Below are 17,948 nucleotides of genomic sequence, written 5' to 3'. Positions count from 1 at the left end.
GAACGAAGCGGACAGGGGAGTTTGGAGAAGGGGAGAGTGGAGGATGCTTAGACCCACACAGGCCTCGTGTCTCGCCCTCTCTCGATCCCGTTTCCGACCTTTCCTTTCTTGGTATAGTGTCTTGCAGTGGCTGATCCGGGGTCTTCAATCTCTCACAAGCCGCTGTCAAGGTCTGTTTGCGCCATAGCCACCATTAAGAAACATCGACTGCAAAAGCCACAAAAGAGTCAACGACCATCAAAGCCACTACTTCCAAGATAAATCTCGAACCTCAGATCCCCCCATCATCGATCCAAATACACAGGAGTATACAAGGGAAAATAGACAAGAAAAAAAATGTCACGACCCCAAGACTCAGACCTCTACAAGACCCTAGAATCCCGCGACCACGCCCCAGAACCACTCAAAAAGGTCTTGGCTAGAGAACAAGCAGATTATGATTGTTTGAGTTGTAGAGTGATGGGTATGTAATGCCTTCATCTCATCATCTTCTCTTCCCTCTCATCATCTTCCCTATCCCTCCAAGCTCTGTTCCTTTCTAATCATCAAGAACATCAACAGGAGCAACAGCATTCACAGCACTAGGAACCTACACCTACTGGTCCGGCCATCGAGAACTCCGCACCCGAGAAGTCGAAATCATGCGTTCAGGTTCAAAACTCACAATGGCTGCTAGAAGACTGGGGATTACTGGGTTGAGTGGAATGTTGATTGGTTTGGGGTTGTGGAGGGGTTTTATGTGAGAATGCTTTTTGCAATATGAATTTGCGGAATGTGTGGAAGATGTGGGTTGAGATGAGGATGGTGTAAAGAAGTAGGGAGAGGGAGGATGGTGTTTGGTATGATTAAGTGTATTAGTGGAAGTGGTTAGGAACAACTTTTTGTATTGGCCAGTTGGGGACCTGCAGGGAAGGTGCACATGCAAGATGTCAGCAAAGCCCTGTTGAACGCATGCATGCAAGAACCCACATCAACAAAAGCACAGTAGCGATAAGACTGCAAGGACGGAACACGCAGATGATAAGCAATTTCATGTTTGATCATTTGAGGAGTATAATGGTTTGGATGCCAACACGAGCCCGAAAAACACTGTATATGACAAGAGTGAACCATCCCTCCCATGCAGAATCCAACCATCTTCGTACTCAGGAAAAGGTCAGATAGTACCACGTTCGAAACCCCGACCAAGACGTTCGCAAGAAAATGCAAAAAGAAAGCAGGTACACCATCTCCCATGCATTGCACGCCGAATATGCAAGAAAAGAAAAAGAAACATCAAAACGCAACAGTCAAAAAAAGAATCTTTGACCTGACACAGAGATATTTGCAGACTAAAAAGCAAAGAAAAAGAAGGAGCATCTCGTAATTCATTACTTCTCCGATCCCTCCCAGACGCGAGGGTTATCATGAGAACAAAGGAAAGAATGAGCGAGTGTAAGAAAAAAGCAACGCGAAACGAATAACTGTCTTGGGGGTATTTGGGTGGGTATATTGTGCAGTTGCAGTTGTGCAGTTTGTTTCACGAAGAACAGAAGACGCAGCAGAAGAAAAAATGCAAAAGTACCAATCACTCAAACATGTCTCCCCCTCTTCCCACCACGATCAGAGCCATCTCTTCCATTAGTGTTGAACGAAAGACCAGAGATGTCGAAAAAGTCGCCTAGGTTTTTCCGCTTGGAGCCGGCTCCTGAGCCCAGGGAACTGAGGTTTAGGGAAGCGACTCTGTTGGAGTTGTTTGAACGGTTGTGGTTGTTTCGTCGTCGTGAATGAACTTCGAGTCGGACTGGGTTGTTGGAGTTTGATGAGTTGGGAGAGTCGACGGGGCCGCTGGTGTTGCTGCTGTCCATGTCTACCTCTCGTTCGTGGTGTGGGGGTGGATAGGCATGTGATGAGCGAAATGTAAAAGAGTCTGCCTGAGGGACGGGACCGTCTGAGCGTAGGACCTGTGGTTGCTGGTGGATGGAAGGAACTTCTGTGTTGAGCATGATGGGCTCAGAGTGTGCTTGTGCTTGATCTTGCTGAGCAGGGGCTGGCGCCGTCGCTTTCCTCGCGACTTCCGGGCTGGAGCTGCGAACTTGATCTTCTTGCTCTTCCTCTTCGTCGTCACTTTCACGACCGCCAGAAACGCCTCCATCGAAGCGTTCAGTAGCCCATCGTCTCACTCTCCACCCCTCGCCGTCACCCACGCCAAGATTTTCCTTGTCGAGGAAAGATAGCAAATCGTCCAAGGCATCTTGATAACCCGCAGCTCTTGATCTTGCCTGCTCAGATGCAGCATTCTTGTACAGGTTTGTGACGGAGAGAGCGGCGGCCTTGAAGGCAGATAAAAGTTCTTCCGGGGGTTGTTGACTGCGACGAGGCGACGTGCGAGGCAGTGATGTGTTGAGGCTGCGCATCGAATCCATCGGAGCCGAACGAAGGAGAGAGGGAGTTATCAAAATGGGAGAGGCGTTGCTGTTCAGAGTGATTGGTGTGTTCGATGCAGGAGTCGAGTGGGTGGTGCTTCGTCGTACAGCCAAGATGTCGTCGGTCGATGGCTTCTTGATGACTGAAGAAAGAAGGATTTAGGCGGGGTCTGGCCGAACTTTGCTGCTGGATTTGTTCCCTGACGTCGACTCAGGTTGCCGTCGCCCTCTGCTCTTCTGTCTGACAACTGATCAAAAGGAGAGAATCTGTGGAATTCGTTGGTCGTGTTCAAAGCTCGGTGTTGCAGGTTTCTAGCTGATGCCAGACACTTTCTCACATCTTCTTTGTTCACATGGAAAGTCGACGAACTCATGAACCTGGCACGTGCACTCATGCATTGTTATACCCGAGTCTCATGCGCGCTTGCCAACGCTCATGCATATTTATGCATATGATACGCCATCTGACCTATTCTACTCTATAGCCTATTGTCCTGGTCTACAGGCTATCGAGAAACTTGCACACCGCTTCAACCACCTGGGGAGCCTGCTCTTGCTGCACCCAATGTCCTGCATGCGGAATAAAAGTGATGCCTCGGAAGTCTGAACAACTCTCTTTATATCCGTCAAGTGCACCAGGCTGCTGATAGTTACCCCAATCCTTCTCACCACTGATAAATGCACAAGGCACCTCAATCTTCTTGCCCGCGAACAACAGCACATCGGCTTTCTGGATTCGTGATGAGCTGGTCTGCGCTCTATACCAGTTCAATCCTCCTTGAAACCCAACCCGCTGCCACTCTTTGACGTAGACGTCGAGTTCCTTGTCGGAGAGCCATTTCGTGCTTGTAGACCTGTCTTCCCCTTCCATCATGTTGGACACTGTGTCTGGCATGCTGCACTCTTCTGGCATGATGTAGTAGTTTGGCATCTTTTCCAATTCCGTAGCCGTCCAAGATTCCAAAGGCTTCGGATTGTTTCCTGCCCAATCTGCTGATTTGAGGTGGAAGTACCCACGTAGAAATTCATGCAGTCCTTGTGATGCCGTCTCCCAGTCTGTAGAAGCATTCGACGTTGAGTTGTACCATTTGTAGTGCTTCCTTGGAGGGTCGAGTTTTGCCAGTTCGGCTTGGATATCCATTTTGCCGCTTGGTGAAGACCCTGGATCCTTGATGGGTCCCGAGGAAGGTTCGACATCAAAGCATGGAGTTGGCGGCGCATGGTGAGGATGCGACATTTGGATGCAACTCTTGAACATGTCCGGTCGCATCAGTGGAGCCATGGCACTGGAGACGGCGCCAAAATCGTGTCCGATATGACAATGCACTTCCTTATGTCCCAATGCGTAGACCAAGCATACCAGATCTCTGACCAGATTCGTCATGGTGAATTGATTCAGGTCAACCTGATCAAAAGATCGTGTGTCCCAGCCAGTAGTCCTTCCATATCCACGCTGATCAGGTGCGACGATGTAGTATCCTCGGGCTGCTAAATCTGGCATGATCTTTCGCCATGAGAAGGCTATTTCTGGAAAGCCGTGAGTCAGGAGGATGAGAGGCTTGTCTTTCTGTCCAGCAGTAACGATATGAAAGACAAGACCACAGGAATCAGTGCAATCGATGTAAGACTCCTCAAGACCTTTGGGGAGAGGGAGTGGCTCGAGCGAGGTCATGGCTAGATTATCTGGCATCGACCAAAGAGACTGTTGGCTGCAGCTGTATATAACTGTTGGTAGGAGGATGTTCAGAAACAGATGCGAACACGAAAGTCACGTCAAGGAGGAGTTCCAAGGGTTCTCCGCTTTACCGAGGTCGCCAGATGCGAGAAACATTGATCAAGGTGGGAAGATGTTCTAATCAGTTGTGTGTTTTTCGAGGTATGTTCGCCTACATCCCGTTCATTGAACAGTGAACACCTTCTATTCAGCTTTACTTTCGCTGTCGTACTTGTCGCATTGTGAACAGTCTGGGCGTCGACCGGCGACACAGACAGGGCGCAGACCATGTTTTAAGTATCTTTGTTGGCTCCTGAGACCCCAGCCGTCCATGTATGGCATGTCCTCACCACTGGTCATCGGCGTATCAGCACCTCCTCGGAGGGACAAGATCAAGATCAACCTGGCACGAGCGCGTAGATGGATTACGGATCAACGGGTTGACCAGCAACCGGTTCCCAGCCCGGCGGTTGCAACTTGGGAGGTCAACTGCTTGTTGGCGCTCTTTTCGTGACACTTCTTTCCATCATAGTACCATGAACAGTATTCGCCGCTTCCATATGGTTTGTCGAATAGTGAACTGTCTCTTTAAGCATCAAATTTCAAAATTGACAAATTCATGTGGAGGCTTCAAAGATTGGCCAAGAGCAAACAGATCTGCGGGTGAATGACGCGAATGCTTCATCAATTGTTGGACCGAGCATTTAAGCAATTTTGATGTGGTATAGGGTTGAAAGCTGGAGTTGAGAGGGCCAGATTGAGACGGCGCAAACAAGGAAATGCGAGACACAACATTCCTCTTGAGCGCCACTTCCATCAGCACAACCGAGGCAGGTGGGAGTTCGATGGTGATGGCTGTCCGTTGCGGCATCCCAATCGTTGTATGGTAGCGCACGGACATGATCGTCATGGCTGGAAGGTTGCAAAAGCTTATGAGCTGGACGAGGAGGCATGTTGGAACGGTCGAGTTGAGGCAGCCTTTTCCTGCGTGCTGCTTACTGCTTCCTTCTCCCTTTCGTCTCCCGAGTCGACAGCCATCAAGAGTATTCTTGTGCGCCAGGATTGCCAGCTTTTTTGCGACTTGCACAGCGCCTGTAGGACGGCCCATTTCCTCCACTCCAATCAACGAGTTCCCCGTGTTTTCGAGGCACGTCATGTTTGGTTTGTGACGCGCTGGAATTCTTTGGTCATTTATTTCCCCGTCGCAAGAGCATCCTATACGTGCGACTCCAATCAAGGCATTTCTAGACATCAATTGAGCCTTGGGCTCCTCCAGCGTCAGGATGCCTCTATTCGCTCGCAAGCGCGCGAGCTCGCAGCCGGTCAGTCCCGTCCTCAGGTAGCTCCCCTATCGAGTACTCACAACATGTGCAGCCACAGCAGCGTGGTCCCCCTCCAAGTTCCTCGGCCGCGATAGCAGCGAGCGCCGCCTTTCTTAACAGGGAGCCATCGGCCGCTTCGCTCTCATCAGCTGCCGCCGCCGCCGCCCTTCGTTCTCAAACATCGTCGCCGGAACCCGTGGGATCAATCCAGACGAAGCGCATGGTCAGAAGAGGCTCGCAGTCGTCGGTAGCCAGCAACGCTATCGCGGGCGGCAATCCGAGAAACAGCATGGTGAGGACGACTAGTACCTCATCCATGACGGACCGAACCTTCAGATCTCCTTCTCCCGGCGGCAGGCGACAAGACCCCGTGCCCTCTGCATACGACGCACCGCCTGTGCCCGCTATCCCCCAAAACATGGTCAAGTCACAACGAAGGGCTGCCAGTCTCGACGTAACGAATCGCATGCCTTATTCCGGACCGAGCAGCCCGAGAAGTCCTCGAAGTGCCCAGCGCAACACCAGCGTCGACCGAGCCGGCAGAACGCTCAACTTACCAGCACATCCTGGAATGAAAAGAGAAGACAGCTCAGGCACAAACTTCTCGAGACCCATGAGTCCGAGTCGCGCCGTTTCACCTCCTCCACGACCGAACTCGAGTGTGGGTTGGTTCACCTCCCCCAAGGTCAGCAACGGCGCCCCTCGCGAGACTGCTTCTCCAGCCAGGCCACAATCTGCCATGGACTATTCTTCTCCCGCAGCTAGGAAGATTCAGCAAGATGTACAAAACGTCGCGAATGCACCAGTGAAAAAGAACAAGAAGACTATCGCTGAGGGCGCTCGTCTGGCAAACGGCACAATGAACACGGCTCCCACAGGATCTGCTGTGCGAAATGCAGCACCAGCGTCCGCTCAGCCAAAAGCTGCTGAAACTCAACCTATACAGGCAGAGACCACGCCTAAGAAGAAGAAAAGGACGACCGTCGTGCCTCCTGTGAACACGCAAACCTCGGGCGCCTCTTCTCTCGCTCCTGTCAATCTCTCACCGAGCACAGCTTCTTCCGCCAGTCCAAGCTCTCCTCGTGCCGCTGGCACACTGCACAAACAACCATCTGTGGTTCGTGAGGATCCCGAGGCAGAAGCCACAGCAGAAGTCCAGAAACCCACGCCTAAGAAGCACTCTTTCATGAAGTCACTGCGTGATCGAGAGCCTGGAAGTACCATCTCAACATCTGAAGGTCCGGTCAAGGCTTACGTTGCTCCCGGTGGCACTCGTCCAAGAGCTGTCAGTCTGGACGTTCCGAGAGCCAACGGTCAGCGCGCTGCTTCTTCGAGCCCTTCGCGCAACGTCCATGCTCATTTCGTCGAGGGCGCATCCCTTGCCACTCCGCTGAGTGTTAGGCATCATCCTCCTCCTCGATCCATCTCACCCATGAAATCTGCGCTTAGACAGTCGCCAGCCTCATCTCTTAGAGCTGCCTCGCCCAGCTTCGCTATGAACGGCGCGGTCCGCCCTCCTCCGAGCGAAACCTCGGACACCACTTCCATGGCTTCCCAAGATGGCGTCAAGCCCAGCAAGAAGAAGAGTGTCCGCATCAGCGAGGACGGTAGTGCACCTGTCCCACCTGCCGCCGTGGAATTCAATGGTCGCAGAGAGCTCTCTGGATCCTACGACATTAACGAAATCATGAGGCCACGATCAGCCCTCCCTTCTTTCAGTAGTGTCAGAGGTCGCAAGCTTGAACAAGCAGAGATTCCCGAAAAGGTTACCGAAACTGTGTCTTCTAGCATGACAAACAGTGCAGCCACTTTGCCAGACCATCGCGAGACTTCCAACGATCATCTTGTGGGTGCCCTACTTGCTCAAGATCATGCTCAGAAAGACCGCCATATCGCAGAGCCGACATCCGTCACGAATGACCCATTACCGCCTCAGGTCACCAGCAAGGAAACATCAGCCGATGCGTCAGACTCGGCATACTCGGAGGACGAGGCTGAAATGCAAGTCCAGCCGCCGTCCCAAGCAGAAAAGATACTCTCCAGTGACGAATCGGAGGTATCCATATACGAACCAACAACTTCCGAGCATAACGTAGAAGCTCCAGAGGCCAACCCGATTGAGCTTGCTGTGCCTGCACTAGCCGTCCAGCCACCTACTCCAGGTGTTGAAGAAGAGACCGAGCCTCCACTGGAAGCAGCTGTCGCACAATCCACACAAAGACCTGTGCTTAAGCAGCGCAATAGTATGCCTGGAGCCTGGGAAGAAGAAGAGTCTAAGCCTGCAGCAGCTTCGAGACAAGAAATTCGTGATGAAGCTTTGTTGTCCGAAAACGACTCGAGCGATGATGAAGAAGCCGCCTTGCAGCCTGCGCAGACCACAGTAGATGGGCACTCGCCTATCCTGCATCCCATCTACGAATCGGACTCTGGCTCGGAAATTGGTGGTGATGACTTCACTGATGCTGAAGAAGAGCTGGAACATCATGGTGGCTTTGCCTCTCTTGACGCCATTGTTGAGAGCCCGGTAACAAAGCCTGCAGCTGTCATACCTAGTCCTCCGATCAGTCCACAGGCTATGCTTCCACCTTCGCGTTCTAACCTCTCTGACTCTTCTACCCTTTCGGACGAGCAGCTCATGACAGACAACACTGACTGGAACTCGGCAACTGCCTATTGGAGTAGTCTGAGCAGGAAGAAGAAGTTGGAGCTCGAAGCTGAAGCTGAGGCCGCTATTGCTGTGCCGGTAGTCGATTCCGCGCCGAAGGGCAAGAAAAAGAAGCAATTAGTCGACCAACTGGATATAACAAATCCCACCACATTCGCGCCGGTTGCAAATGTTTCCAGAGATGATCCGTTCAGACCCGAACAGCAGCAAGAATCATCTGCACCCACTTTGCGCAAGTCCATGCGTGACACTGAGGAGCCTGTACGCACGTCAAACGAGACTCACCTGCGAAAGTCCATGCGTGGTCCTCCTGCGTCTGCTTCTCCTTCGAATGAGACACACATGCGTACTTCTATGCGTGCTGGCGGCTCGACGCGTTCCGAGGGTGCTATGAAAACTTCGATGCGCGGAGACGCTGGGTCCAAGCCTTCGAAGAGAGCATCAGCTCCTGCTACATCCAACATTCCTGGTGCTGGTTCGGCTGCATTGGCCGCGGCTAAATTGCAGCCAGGACAGAAGCCAACCAAGCCCGTCGTCGCACCTCTCCCTGCTTACGATTCAGAGTCTGATTCCAGCTTCAAGAAGAATAAGCGTCGTGGTTCTGTTTCGACCGTGGATTCGGTTGGCAAGTACACCATGAAGCGTTCAATGCGCTCGGGATCGGTAGATGCTGGAGCTCAACCTGTCGAACGTGGGCGTGCCACTTCACCACCAGCAAAGAACGGAAGCGGTAGGTTCAGTCTGCGCTCTCTCTCTCCCACAGGGTCATTCATGGGCCGCAAGCAACAAAGTGAGCAGATCAGACAATCGCTACGTGGAGCACATGCCGACGATACACCGACTATGCGCGGGAAGAACAATAGAGCTTCGCGCGATGCGAAAGCTTCATCTGGTTTCGGTGGCTTTGGCAAGTCCAAGCCTGCACCTGCACCTGCACCCAAGGCAAGATCTGGAGGCTTCAGGTCAAGGTTTGCAGATAGTGATGATGAGGATGATGCTCCTCGAGAAGGCTTCCGAAGTCGCTTCACTGACTCGGACGATGAAGACTCGCCTATCGGTCCTCCCAAGCATATGCCCGCTAATCTTGCACCTGTTCGTGGTATTCCTAAGCGTAGAGGCCAAGACTCGGATTCGACCGATCTATCTGATTCTGAAGACGAGTCTCGTAACACGAAAAAGAGTGCTGCTAGACTCAGCAGCAAGCCTGGTGTTCCCAGTCAATCCGACATTGATGCAGCTATGGAGATTGCCAAGCGCAATGTTGCCGCCATGAACGGTGGTCGCGAACCAGGTGCACCTCAAGCACCTCCAGTACCAGTAACCGACACGGCATCTAGACAAGAAGTACCGTTGACTCCTACTAGACGCAAGGGTTTCCTCGGCAGCGTCCTACGCAGAAACAGCTCTTCCGTCGTACCCACCTCGCCAGTCGACTCACAACACCCTCGCAGCCCCAGCACCATGCGCGGTCCTAAACAGCCTAAATTGCAAAGACGTAATACACCTCAGAACTGGCCCTTGACTGCTGGAAACACGAATGAAGTTCACAGTACCGAACCCAGACCTACTACCAGTGATGGTGTACCTGCTATGAGAAAGTCTATGCGACCTGATCTTGGCAACAGACGTAGCATGAGCGGTAATGATCTCAACAACATGGCCAATGGCGGCACAGTCCACAGTGACCGCACAGTCAAGAAGAAGAAGTTTTCTGGTCTGAGAAAGCTATTCGGTCTTCACGACTGATTGGGGTCATCAACATGACGAAATTAAGGAAGCAAACAGAACAGGAAAGGGACTGGAACACTGGGGAGGAAAGTGGGTGGAAAGGGGAGGAGAGTTTCCTCATAATGTATAATTCTGCTCTCTCTTTTGATTCTTTTTTGTTCATATTCCGTTTTGGTTACTAGAGAAATTGGGAAAGGGAAAGAATGATACCATTGATTTTGTTTTGTATTTCAATCTTGTCGTTCGTTTGGTCTTTTCATTCCTTTCGACTTGAACTATGATTTTTTTTCAGTATTCTGCGCCATCGTTAGACACACGCATCTTATTATTCTGCTTCTCGTGTGACCTTGTGAGAGATATCGTTTGGTGTGTTGTGCTAGAGGAATTGCTAACATTCGTTATGCCTCGAGGTCATATTTTAGGTGAACAATCAAGATTTCCCAAAATCCCCTTTAGCTACCTCAGAAGCATAATCAACCCCTCTCGAACTTTCTGACCAGGCTAAAATAATACTAAGCAGTATATTGGTGTGTTTTGATCATTATGATATTTACTCGTCGTCAAGATATCGTCGTCGATGCCTAGGGAAAAGCATTGCTAAGAGTAAGACCCTGACTAGGACCCTGCTTACTCATGTGGCATCTGCGCCAAGGATTTAGAGCTGCTGCTGTAGCTCTTTGTCAAGATCTTGCCCGATCATGACGGCGCCTTCTGGACGCTCAGACTGCATGACCGTGGTAGATTGCTCTGGAAAGAAGATGAACTGTTCGAGGTAATTAGTTGTCAGCTATCCCACCACGAAACTCTCCAGAGGCAGACACTCACGTAAATAGGTCCTTGATCTGGCCAATTGATCTTGGTGTCACTACAGACAGCTTTGTTATCACAAACGACTGTTCCTCGCGACTGTTTCTTGAGCTCAACGTTGTTGTAGTCACTTGTCGACCACCACCAGTGGCTACTAGTTGACCCTGTTTTGGACAGGGCCGAATAAGCAAGTCCCCAGATGCTGTCCTCGGTCAAACATCCCCAACCAGCATTAGATTCAACATAGCCAATGCTTGCACATGTCAGACCCGACTGACTGACGGTCATGTTTGCATCGTGGCCGACATTGTTCATACAATACGTGGACCCACCGCCCACAACAAAGGATGCGTTAAAGCTTTTCGAGATTGGGTTTGCATAATTGAGGCATGCAAAGACACTAGCGCCTGTTTCGGAGCATTGTAATTAGTTCACATGCCACTAAAGAATGAACCATGTGGCGTTTTCAAGGGGTTCCGTCGGCTTACCTGCGAAAGCACTAACAGTAGGAGCCAGAGAGATGGCAAGGAAAGCGATGATAGATGTAGAGTGCATCTTTGCGGGTATCGTTCGGAATATGGGATGTCTGATATATTGGAGGTATCGGAAACTTACTAACAATGGATCGAAGCTGGAATAAGGTGATATTTGTGGCAGACGAACTCACCGAATTATATACCCGAGCCCGTCACCTTCCAGGGACCGGCTAACTGAATGGGCTATCAGCTCAAGTCGCCCGCAACACTACCAGGATCATCACGCCACTACTCAATTCAATAGTGAACGTTACCTTTCCAAACGAGGAGCTGAAAATGTGGACCACTGCTCCTATCTCTGTTGAACACTTAGTCTTGATCAGGAGGGCGCTTTTCGAAGCCGAGCTTTCCATATGATTTGCACGAAGGAGCGAGTGAGAGGGTTCTTCACAGGACCTTATCCTTGGAAAAAGATAGTCTTGCGGCACGGACTATGTACAACTTGGGTTTCAGATGCTAATATGCAGGCCACGAACTCCAAAATGGAGGTATCATAGACTCAGCGTGGATATGGGGAGTATCTCAATTTGGCTTTTGATGCTGCGACCGAACGTGCAGACCATCTCTATCGAAATGGCGGGGCTTCAAAGCAGTCTGTCAATGTCAAAGTCGGGGAACGAAAGCTCAGTTAGGAAATTTCAGACATGCCATGCCATGGTCGACTACTATCGGATAGACAGCCATAATAATGATGACAATGCGGAACGCCATCAAATACCAAGATGTCATAAAAGAGCAGTGGTACTTGGCTCATTGTCGATCTTCTGCTTTTTTGTTCGATCGTTCTCATCACCAACCCTGCTATAGGTTGTTGATTCAGATCATGTTTTAAGCGCCTGAACACCCAGCTGACGGTCCAGACATGCTACGGCCGTATATATCTTTCTTCTCAATGCGTTTATGCACTCAGCTGACAGCCCAGGAACGTTACGCATGCTACGGCCGTATCTTGCTTCTCAATGGCGTGAGATATGGAGTGAAAAGGTTTTGGAAGATACAATCCTTTGCAATACCGGTGTCGGTTGTTCGCTCTCTTTTGATTGACTCTTTCTGTGCGGGAAGCTGCCGCATTGCATGATACCAGGCCCGATAAGGTATAACCCTGCTAGACGTGACGTGTCTTACCAAGTCGAGGAAGAGCCAAACCCTTGTCATTGCGGACTGTCCCTAGCAGTCGACGAATCGCAGTTGCACTTTTGTGAAAAGAGGGGAAACCGACATCGATATTGCAAAGGATTGTGCCCCGCTTTTCGATGCTTGTAACATTGTATATGAGAAGCGATCTTCTGCTGGCTGCCACTTGGACTACAACGTGGATATTGTCCATGGTACCGATGAAACTCAGCTTCTCAACGATTGAGGACTCAGCTCAGCTCATCGTTGCACTTATCAGCTAGTCTCGTTGTGATGGGGCAGTTTTCGGGTTCGCTGTGAAGGTGCTTCGTGAAAGATTAGTCGTGGTTATATAAACCTCCTTTCGATCTCACTTGAACAACCTCAGAGGCCGGGCAGTTCAGATTTAAATCCGAAACGCAGCTTTACTTTATACATCATTCTAAAAAATTATCTCGAGCTATGATTGAGTCAACAGGAGACTACCTGGGTTCTCAAGCCTACTCCCACGTCACTGGTGGAAGCGAAGGAATCAATCGCAACACTGGCTCTGTGGAGTTCTCTCAAGTTCTTCTCGATCTTCGTGGTGTCCTTGGAACCATTGGCCTGACAATCAGTCTCCGATACAGCTATGGGGTGTCTGGACGGTTTGGGTTACCGAGGAACTGGAGTTTCAACATACCCCATATCATCGATGGCCAGAGCTTTACTTCTCAAGGCAAAACATTCCTCATCGACAATGACTGGGCTGACACCACAGGATATCAATCAGGTCTCAAATATGTCAATAATCATGGCATGTCATTCATGGCCCAGATTCCTAGTGAGAAGCTACCCTCTGGCAAAGACGGTGAGTATACATGGCGGTTCAGGCAGACGGATGGGTCCGTACAGTACTTCGACGCAGCTGGTAATATTCTTGAGCACGATGATGTCTTCGGCAATTTCATCTACTACAGCTATGTCAACAACACTTCATTCCTTGAGTATATTCAAGACTCGTTCGGGCAGAAGATAACCTTCAACTACCAAGCTGGTGAGAGTATCACGATAACCGCCCCCGACGGCGGTCTCTCAATCATTGAGATTGCGAATGAGAACGTTGCTCGAAGCACAGATCCAGCCGGCCTGATCACAGCTTTCGGGTATACGAATACGCCAAGTCAGGGGCTTCTCTCGAGGATAGAATATCCAAGCTGCTTGGTATCGGAGTTCACTTACGGAAGGATATCATACCTCACTGCCGATGGTGGCACGGATTTTGTCCCAGTAGTGACGAACCATTACCATCGAGACTCGGCTGGGACCGAGCTAACACAGACAACCTATCAATTTGGAAGTGGAACCAACGGGGGAACTTTCACCGGGTACAATCTAGGCATTCGATTCGGAAGTCAGCAGGACGCATTGATTGAGAGTGATTCCTACCGATATCGGTAAGCATCCTGTTGTAAGAGGTCCGAACTTGATCTAATAGACCCTAGATACGACACGTTGGTCCAGAATGTGGATTCATCTGGCAGGATCTTATCGGCCACTCAGATATTTTTCAATCAACTACATCTTCCAGCAGAAGAATACCACTACTCAGTGCCCCATGGCGCGGAACTCGTACATTCATACAAAACAACGTATACATACGATATCGATCCGGACGTCCATGCACGGAATATCAACTACGCAAGTCCGACACAGACGCAACAATTCAATTTCGATGGCAATAGCTATGTTGCGTTGCGATCTGAGACATGTGCGTATGACGAGTATGGATGCTTGCTTTCACATGTCGAATCAGCCTTCGATGTTACGACTGGACGAGAAATCAAACAAAAGACATCGTCGAAGACGTATGTTCAAGTCTCTTGGGGAGGCCAGATGATTCAGTCTGAGCTATTGATCGATGAGGTATCTGGCTCACAGCGTCTTCTAACGTACACTCTTACGGAAGACGAGAAGCAAGTCCGGTCTACTGTGATTGAATTCAAGGCTTTGTCAGAACCCAACTTTTTGCCTTGGAAAACAAAGACTCAAGAATTCGACAAGTGCGGTCGTGCTCTTAACGAGAAGATATCATGGTCTCAGGGTGTGCCATTTCCAGCCGGAACAATTGTCAACTATGATATGTCCCTCACGTACGAATTCGATCTTGGCACAGGTCTCTATACTGTCATCATCACGGACCCGCAAGGCAACGCATCGAAACAAACGTACGATATGAGGATCAGGTCTGGTCCCCTTGTCCAAAAGACACTGCCACTGGGCCAAAGTGAGAATTTCACCTACGACATGATCGGTCGCGCTTCCACCTATACGGATCCATCGAACTGTTCTTCGAGCATGACCTACATTGTCGGGTCTGGTGGCAATTCTGCCTCCACTACCGCTTCTTCTGGGTACAAGAGTCAGCAGATCTTTGATGTCCTTGGGCGACAGATACAGCTACTAGATAATGGTGGCTCTGCTCAGATTTCGAATAAAACAAACATCCGTACCCTCTCCACAACGGCATGGGATCCTCTATCTCGCAAACAATCCGAGACTGATACAATTGGTTCAAAAGTGACATTCGATGCGTATGATGCATTCAATCGCCTTCTCAGTACCACTGATGCGATTGGCAATGTAACAACACATTCTTACGATGACCATAATCTTACTTCTGAGTATGCCATGAATGGCGATCGCCGAGGTCTCACTCAGTTTGACGCTTATGGCAGAGCGATTCGGATCGAACAATTTCCGGACTCGGACGATTTGACGACGACATACAGTCTGGTAACAACACATATGTATGACGGTCTGGGTAACATTTGCACATCCGTTCTCACCAAGCAGCCCAACGAGAGTTCATCTCCATCGATTACTCTGCAGACCACCTCCGTAGCCTTTGATGTAGAGAATGCGATCATTGAGAAGACCGTCGTGACCAAATCAGATCTTGGTGATCATACATACGATACCGTCACACGATGCCTACAGTACGACATCTTCGGACAGATATATCGCCAGAACAAGACTGTCACGTATAGCGACGGTCGGGTCTTTAATCATGAGGGTTGCATCAGTCGCTACGACAGCTGCAATCAGCTGGCTTCTCATACCAACGGACTAGGCCAGACGGAACGTTATACTTATGATGCAAATGGAAACATGTCCAGCCTCACTCGCTACGACGGCACGATCGTCTCATACAACCACGACAGTTTAGGGCGGGTAGTGCATGTCAGATATGGTGCTGAGGACATCGAACAAAGATACCTTGCAAATGGCCGTCTGTCAGAGGTAAGTACGGGTGCGGGCACCGTTCGACACATCTACAATCTTGATGGATCTGCTTCCGCCGTGACTTATGCGGATGGGTCAAGTCAGACCTATAGTCTCAGCCAGTGCGGACAGGTAGCACAAAGCAAAGACGCCATCGGGACAAAGCAGGATGTCATTTACGACACCTATGGCCATGTCCTCACACGGACTCTTGGCATCGATATCGTGAGTTACGAATATGGCTCGGCGAACCACACTCAAGGTCAACTCGTTAGTCTCGACATCTCTGGCGGCCAGCAGCATCTGAGACGAGTTCTTTCGTATAACGGCTTCGGCAGAGTCAATCGCGTAACAGTCACCTCCAATCAATCAGAAGATGTCTTACTGGATTCTATATATCTTTACAATTCTCAGGGAAAGCTCTACAAGGTCGAACAATCTTCTCAAACTTGGCCGGAAAAGCCTGAATTAAACTACCAACGCACGTTTTTGTACGATGGACTCAGTCAACTTCGACAAGACTCCATTGTATACTCCAATACAAACGTTACTACGCTTACGGAGTTTGTATACGACGGCAACTCGAATCTTATTACAACCATTTTGAACGGAGCGGTTGAGAACATGTCGTACAATGCTATCGACCAAAGGAATGATCCAGGATTCACGTACGACGCAAATGGCAGACTCACTGCTGATGACAAAGGTCGGAAATATACTTACGGAGAGCAAGATCAACTGCTCAGTGTCGATGTTGGCGAGGCGAATACAAACTTCTCGTATCATCCTAATGGCGCACTTTCTCTTCACCACTCGGGCGTTGATCAAACGAACATTTGGTACGACACCGGAGCAGCCAATGCTACAAGATCGGCGGCGCGAGTGGAAAATGCCAAATCATACCTTTTAGATCCCGGCCACCGCTTAATCTCAGTGAAAAAAACGAATCAGGACACCGCGTACTACGTGGATTCCCAAGGGTCTATCGTCGTTGAGACCGGCGTGGGGGGATCTAATTCCACGATCTACGGTGTCTATGGCCAAGAACAATCATCAGCCACGACTGAAGCTTACAACTTTGGCTACAGACAAGAATTCACCGATAAAGCAAGTGGCTTGGTCTACTTGCGGTCTCGCTACTATCAACCGGACTATGCAGCGTTCATCACTATGGACAGTGTCCATAAAGAGAATCGATATGCGTTCTGCCTCGGCGACCCAATCAACCTTTATGACGGAACTGGCCACATCGAGTGGATTCCTTTGATTGTAGATATTGCTGTCACGGTCGTGGTCGCGACAGCTTGCGCACCAGCTGCTGGCGCTGTCGGAGCGGCGCTCTTCGGTGCAGACACTATTGGTGCCAGCATCACAGCCTCTGTCCTTTCCAAGGCGACGGGGTACGTTACGGGAGGTTACGTCGGACGCAAGATGCAACACGAGCATTACAGTGGCCAGAAATTCGCCATCGATGCCTTCTCAGGCGCGCTGGCCGGTGTGGTTGCCGCCAGCTCGGCGGCCGGTCTCCTAGACGGTGCCAGAAACAGAGCAGTGGAGAGAGGTCTATCAGCAGTAGATGCCGCAGCATTTGCAGAGAAGTCTTCTTCGTTCGCGGGGAAAGTTCTTGGCGTAACTGCTGGTATGACCTCTTTGTCCACGTTAAACCACGCCGCCGAGTCAGGCACTGCTCTGACTTCAGTGACAGGATCGAGGTCGGCCAGTACGAGGGGCTTGCAGTATACTGGGGCGTACGATGGCATTTTTGCCAACATCACACCCGGGGTATCCTTAGAGCCACGAAGCTTTGGTGGACCAACAGACAGCGACCGAGCACGAGGTCTCGATCTCGATCTGGACTGGAGGATGCTTAATCTCGTCGGTCCTCAAGATGAGTACGACCTCAGCGCATCCAAAGACTATAAGGACCAAAAACGGACCGGGCAGCTCCATGTCAACCTCAACCAAGCTACAAACGCTGACACTGCTTCATCTAGCAGTGTGGGAAATAGTCTGCATATCGAAACCAGGTATCTGCAGAACGGAGAGATTGTTACCAATGTCCGACCGTTAAAGTGCAGACTCTTTGCACAGCAACAATACCTCCAAAGCTCTGGCTTTGGGAGGTCAGACCCGAGGGTAAATGCTTGCTTCGGGGGTTTGTCAAATGGTCAAGACATTGCTAATGCTCTTGGCAAGCGGGTATGGGCAACCTATGCAACTCGTTAATGTTGGTGTGATTGTAATCTTGAGCAAAATTGTCAGAAATAGCTCAGAGTTATATTTAGGTCTATTGCTCTGGGAAGCTCTTTACCTATAACGACTAATCAATTTATTAATCCGTCAATCTATCTGGTTAGGCACCATTTTCCTACGGCAAACTTCATGGCTGCCTCC

The 17,948-nt window shown here is 50.2% G+C and overlaps 7 protein-coding genes across 7 annotated transcripts; 3 read left to right on the top strand and 4 right to left on the bottom strand.

The window, feature by feature from the left end:
• Window positions 1–336: 336 nt before the first annotated feature.
• Window positions 337–743, top strand: AUEXF2481DRAFT_32107 (uncharacterized protein; the record flags this gene model as incomplete). Its single annotated transcript, XM_013485500.1, has 2 exons — window positions 337–463; window positions 562–743. 2 exons carry the CDS (start codon window positions 337–339, stop codon window positions 741–743), a joined length of 309 nt encoding a protein of 102 aa, XP_013340954.1.
• A 660-nt stretch (window positions 744–1,403) lies between these two features.
• AUEXF2481DRAFT_421827 (uncharacterized protein) lies at window positions 1,404–2,733 on the bottom strand. Its single transcript, XM_013485606.1, has one exon. It carries the CDS (start codon window positions 2,403–2,405, stop codon window positions 1,572–1,574), a length of 834 nt encoding a protein of 277 aa, XP_013341060.1. The 5' UTR covers window positions 2,406–2,733; the 3' UTR covers window positions 1,404–1,571.
• Window positions 2,734–2,904: 171 nt separating this feature from the next.
• AUEXF2481DRAFT_68492 (uncharacterized protein) lies at window positions 2,905–4,077 on the bottom strand (the record flags this gene model as incomplete). The annotated part of the gene is made up of 1 exon (XM_013485567.1): window positions 2,905–4,077. The coding sequence occupies one exon, from the start codon at window positions 4,075–4,077 to the stop codon at window positions 2,905–2,907; it is 1,173 nt and encodes a 390-aa protein (XP_013341021.1).
• Window positions 4,078–4,596: 519 nt separating this feature from the next.
• Window positions 4,597–5,541, bottom strand: AUEXF2481DRAFT_421656 (uncharacterized protein). The gene is made up of 2 exons (XM_013485605.1): window positions 5,483–5,541; window positions 4,597–5,431 (listed from the first exon to the last, which is right to left on the bottom strand). Exon 2 carries the CDS (start codon window positions 5,369–5,371, stop codon window positions 4,715–4,717), a length of 657 nt encoding a protein of 218 aa, XP_013341059.1. The 5' UTR covers window positions 5,372–5,431; window positions 5,483–5,541; the 3' UTR covers window positions 4,597–4,714.
• On the top strand, window positions 5,238–9,152 carry AUEXF2481DRAFT_421629 (uncharacterized protein). Its single transcript, XM_013485604.1, has 3 exons — window positions 5,238–5,441; window positions 5,494–8,836; window positions 8,890–9,152. The coding sequence occupies exons 1-3, from the start codon at window positions 5,403–5,405 to the stop codon at window positions 8,898–8,900; spliced, it is 3,393 nt and encodes a 1,130-aa protein (XP_013341058.1). The 5' UTR covers window positions 5,238–5,402; the 3' UTR covers window positions 8,901–9,152.
• An 839-nt stretch (window positions 9,153–9,991) lies between these two features.
• Window positions 9,992–11,296, bottom strand: AUEXF2481DRAFT_42959 (uncharacterized protein). Its single transcript, XM_013485529.1, has 3 exons — window positions 11,130–11,296; window positions 10,660–11,048; window positions 9,992–10,597 (listed from the first exon to the last, which is right to left on the bottom strand). Exons 1-3 carry the CDS (start codon window positions 11,194–11,196, stop codon window positions 10,490–10,492), a joined length of 564 nt encoding a protein of 187 aa, XP_013340983.1. The 5' UTR covers window positions 11,197–11,296; the 3' UTR covers window positions 9,992–10,489.
• Window positions 11,297–12,752: 1,456 nt separating this feature from the next.
• Window positions 12,753–17,780, top strand: AUEXF2481DRAFT_32101 (uncharacterized protein; the record flags this gene model as incomplete). Its single annotated transcript, XM_013485499.1, has 2 exons — window positions 12,753–13,726; window positions 13,775–17,780. The coding sequence occupies 2 exons, from the start codon at window positions 12,753–12,755 to the stop codon at window positions 17,778–17,780; spliced, it is 4,980 nt and encodes a 1,659-aa protein (XP_013340953.1).
• Window positions 17,781–17,948: the final 168 nt, after the last annotated feature.

This window comes from Aureobasidium subglaciale, assembly GCF_000721755.1.
Source record: "Aureobasidium subglaciale EXF-2481 unplaced genomic scaffold scaffold_21, whole genome shotgun sequence".
Lineage (NCBI taxonomy): Eukaryota > Fungi > Ascomycota > Dothideomycetes > Dothideales > Saccotheciaceae > Aureobasidium > Aureobasidium subglaciale.
This window is presented reverse-complemented; position numbering and strand designations above follow the sequence as displayed.

Coding starts and splice junctions, on each gene's coding strand:
- AUEXF2481DRAFT_421827 (XM_013485606.1), bottom strand. CDS start 2,405: ATGGATTCGATGCGCAGCCTCAACACATCACTGCCTCGCACGTCGCCT.
- AUEXF2481DRAFT_421656 (XM_013485605.1), bottom strand. CDS start 5,371: ATGTCTAGAAATGCCTTGATTGGAGTCGCACGTATAGGATGCTCTTGC.
- AUEXF2481DRAFT_421629 (XM_013485604.1), top strand. CDS start 5,403: ATGCCTCTATTCGCTCGCAAGCGCGCGAGCTCGCAGCCG. Junction 5,442..5,493: donor AGCGCGCGAGCTCGCAGCCG/GTCAGTCCCGTC, acceptor CAACATGTGCAG/CCACAGCAGCGTGGTCCCCC.
- AUEXF2481DRAFT_42959 (XM_013485529.1), bottom strand. CDS start 11,196: ATGCACTCTACATCTATCATCGCTTTCCTTGCCATCTCTCTGGCTCCT. Junction 11,049..11,129: donor TACTGTTAGTGCTTTCGCAG/GTAAGCCGACGG, acceptor GCTCCGAAACAG/GCGCTAGTGTCTTTGCATGC. Junction 10,598..10,659: donor CAGATCAAGGACCTATTTAC/GTGAGTGTCTGC, acceptor TACCTCGAACAG/TTCATCTTCTTTCCAGAGCA.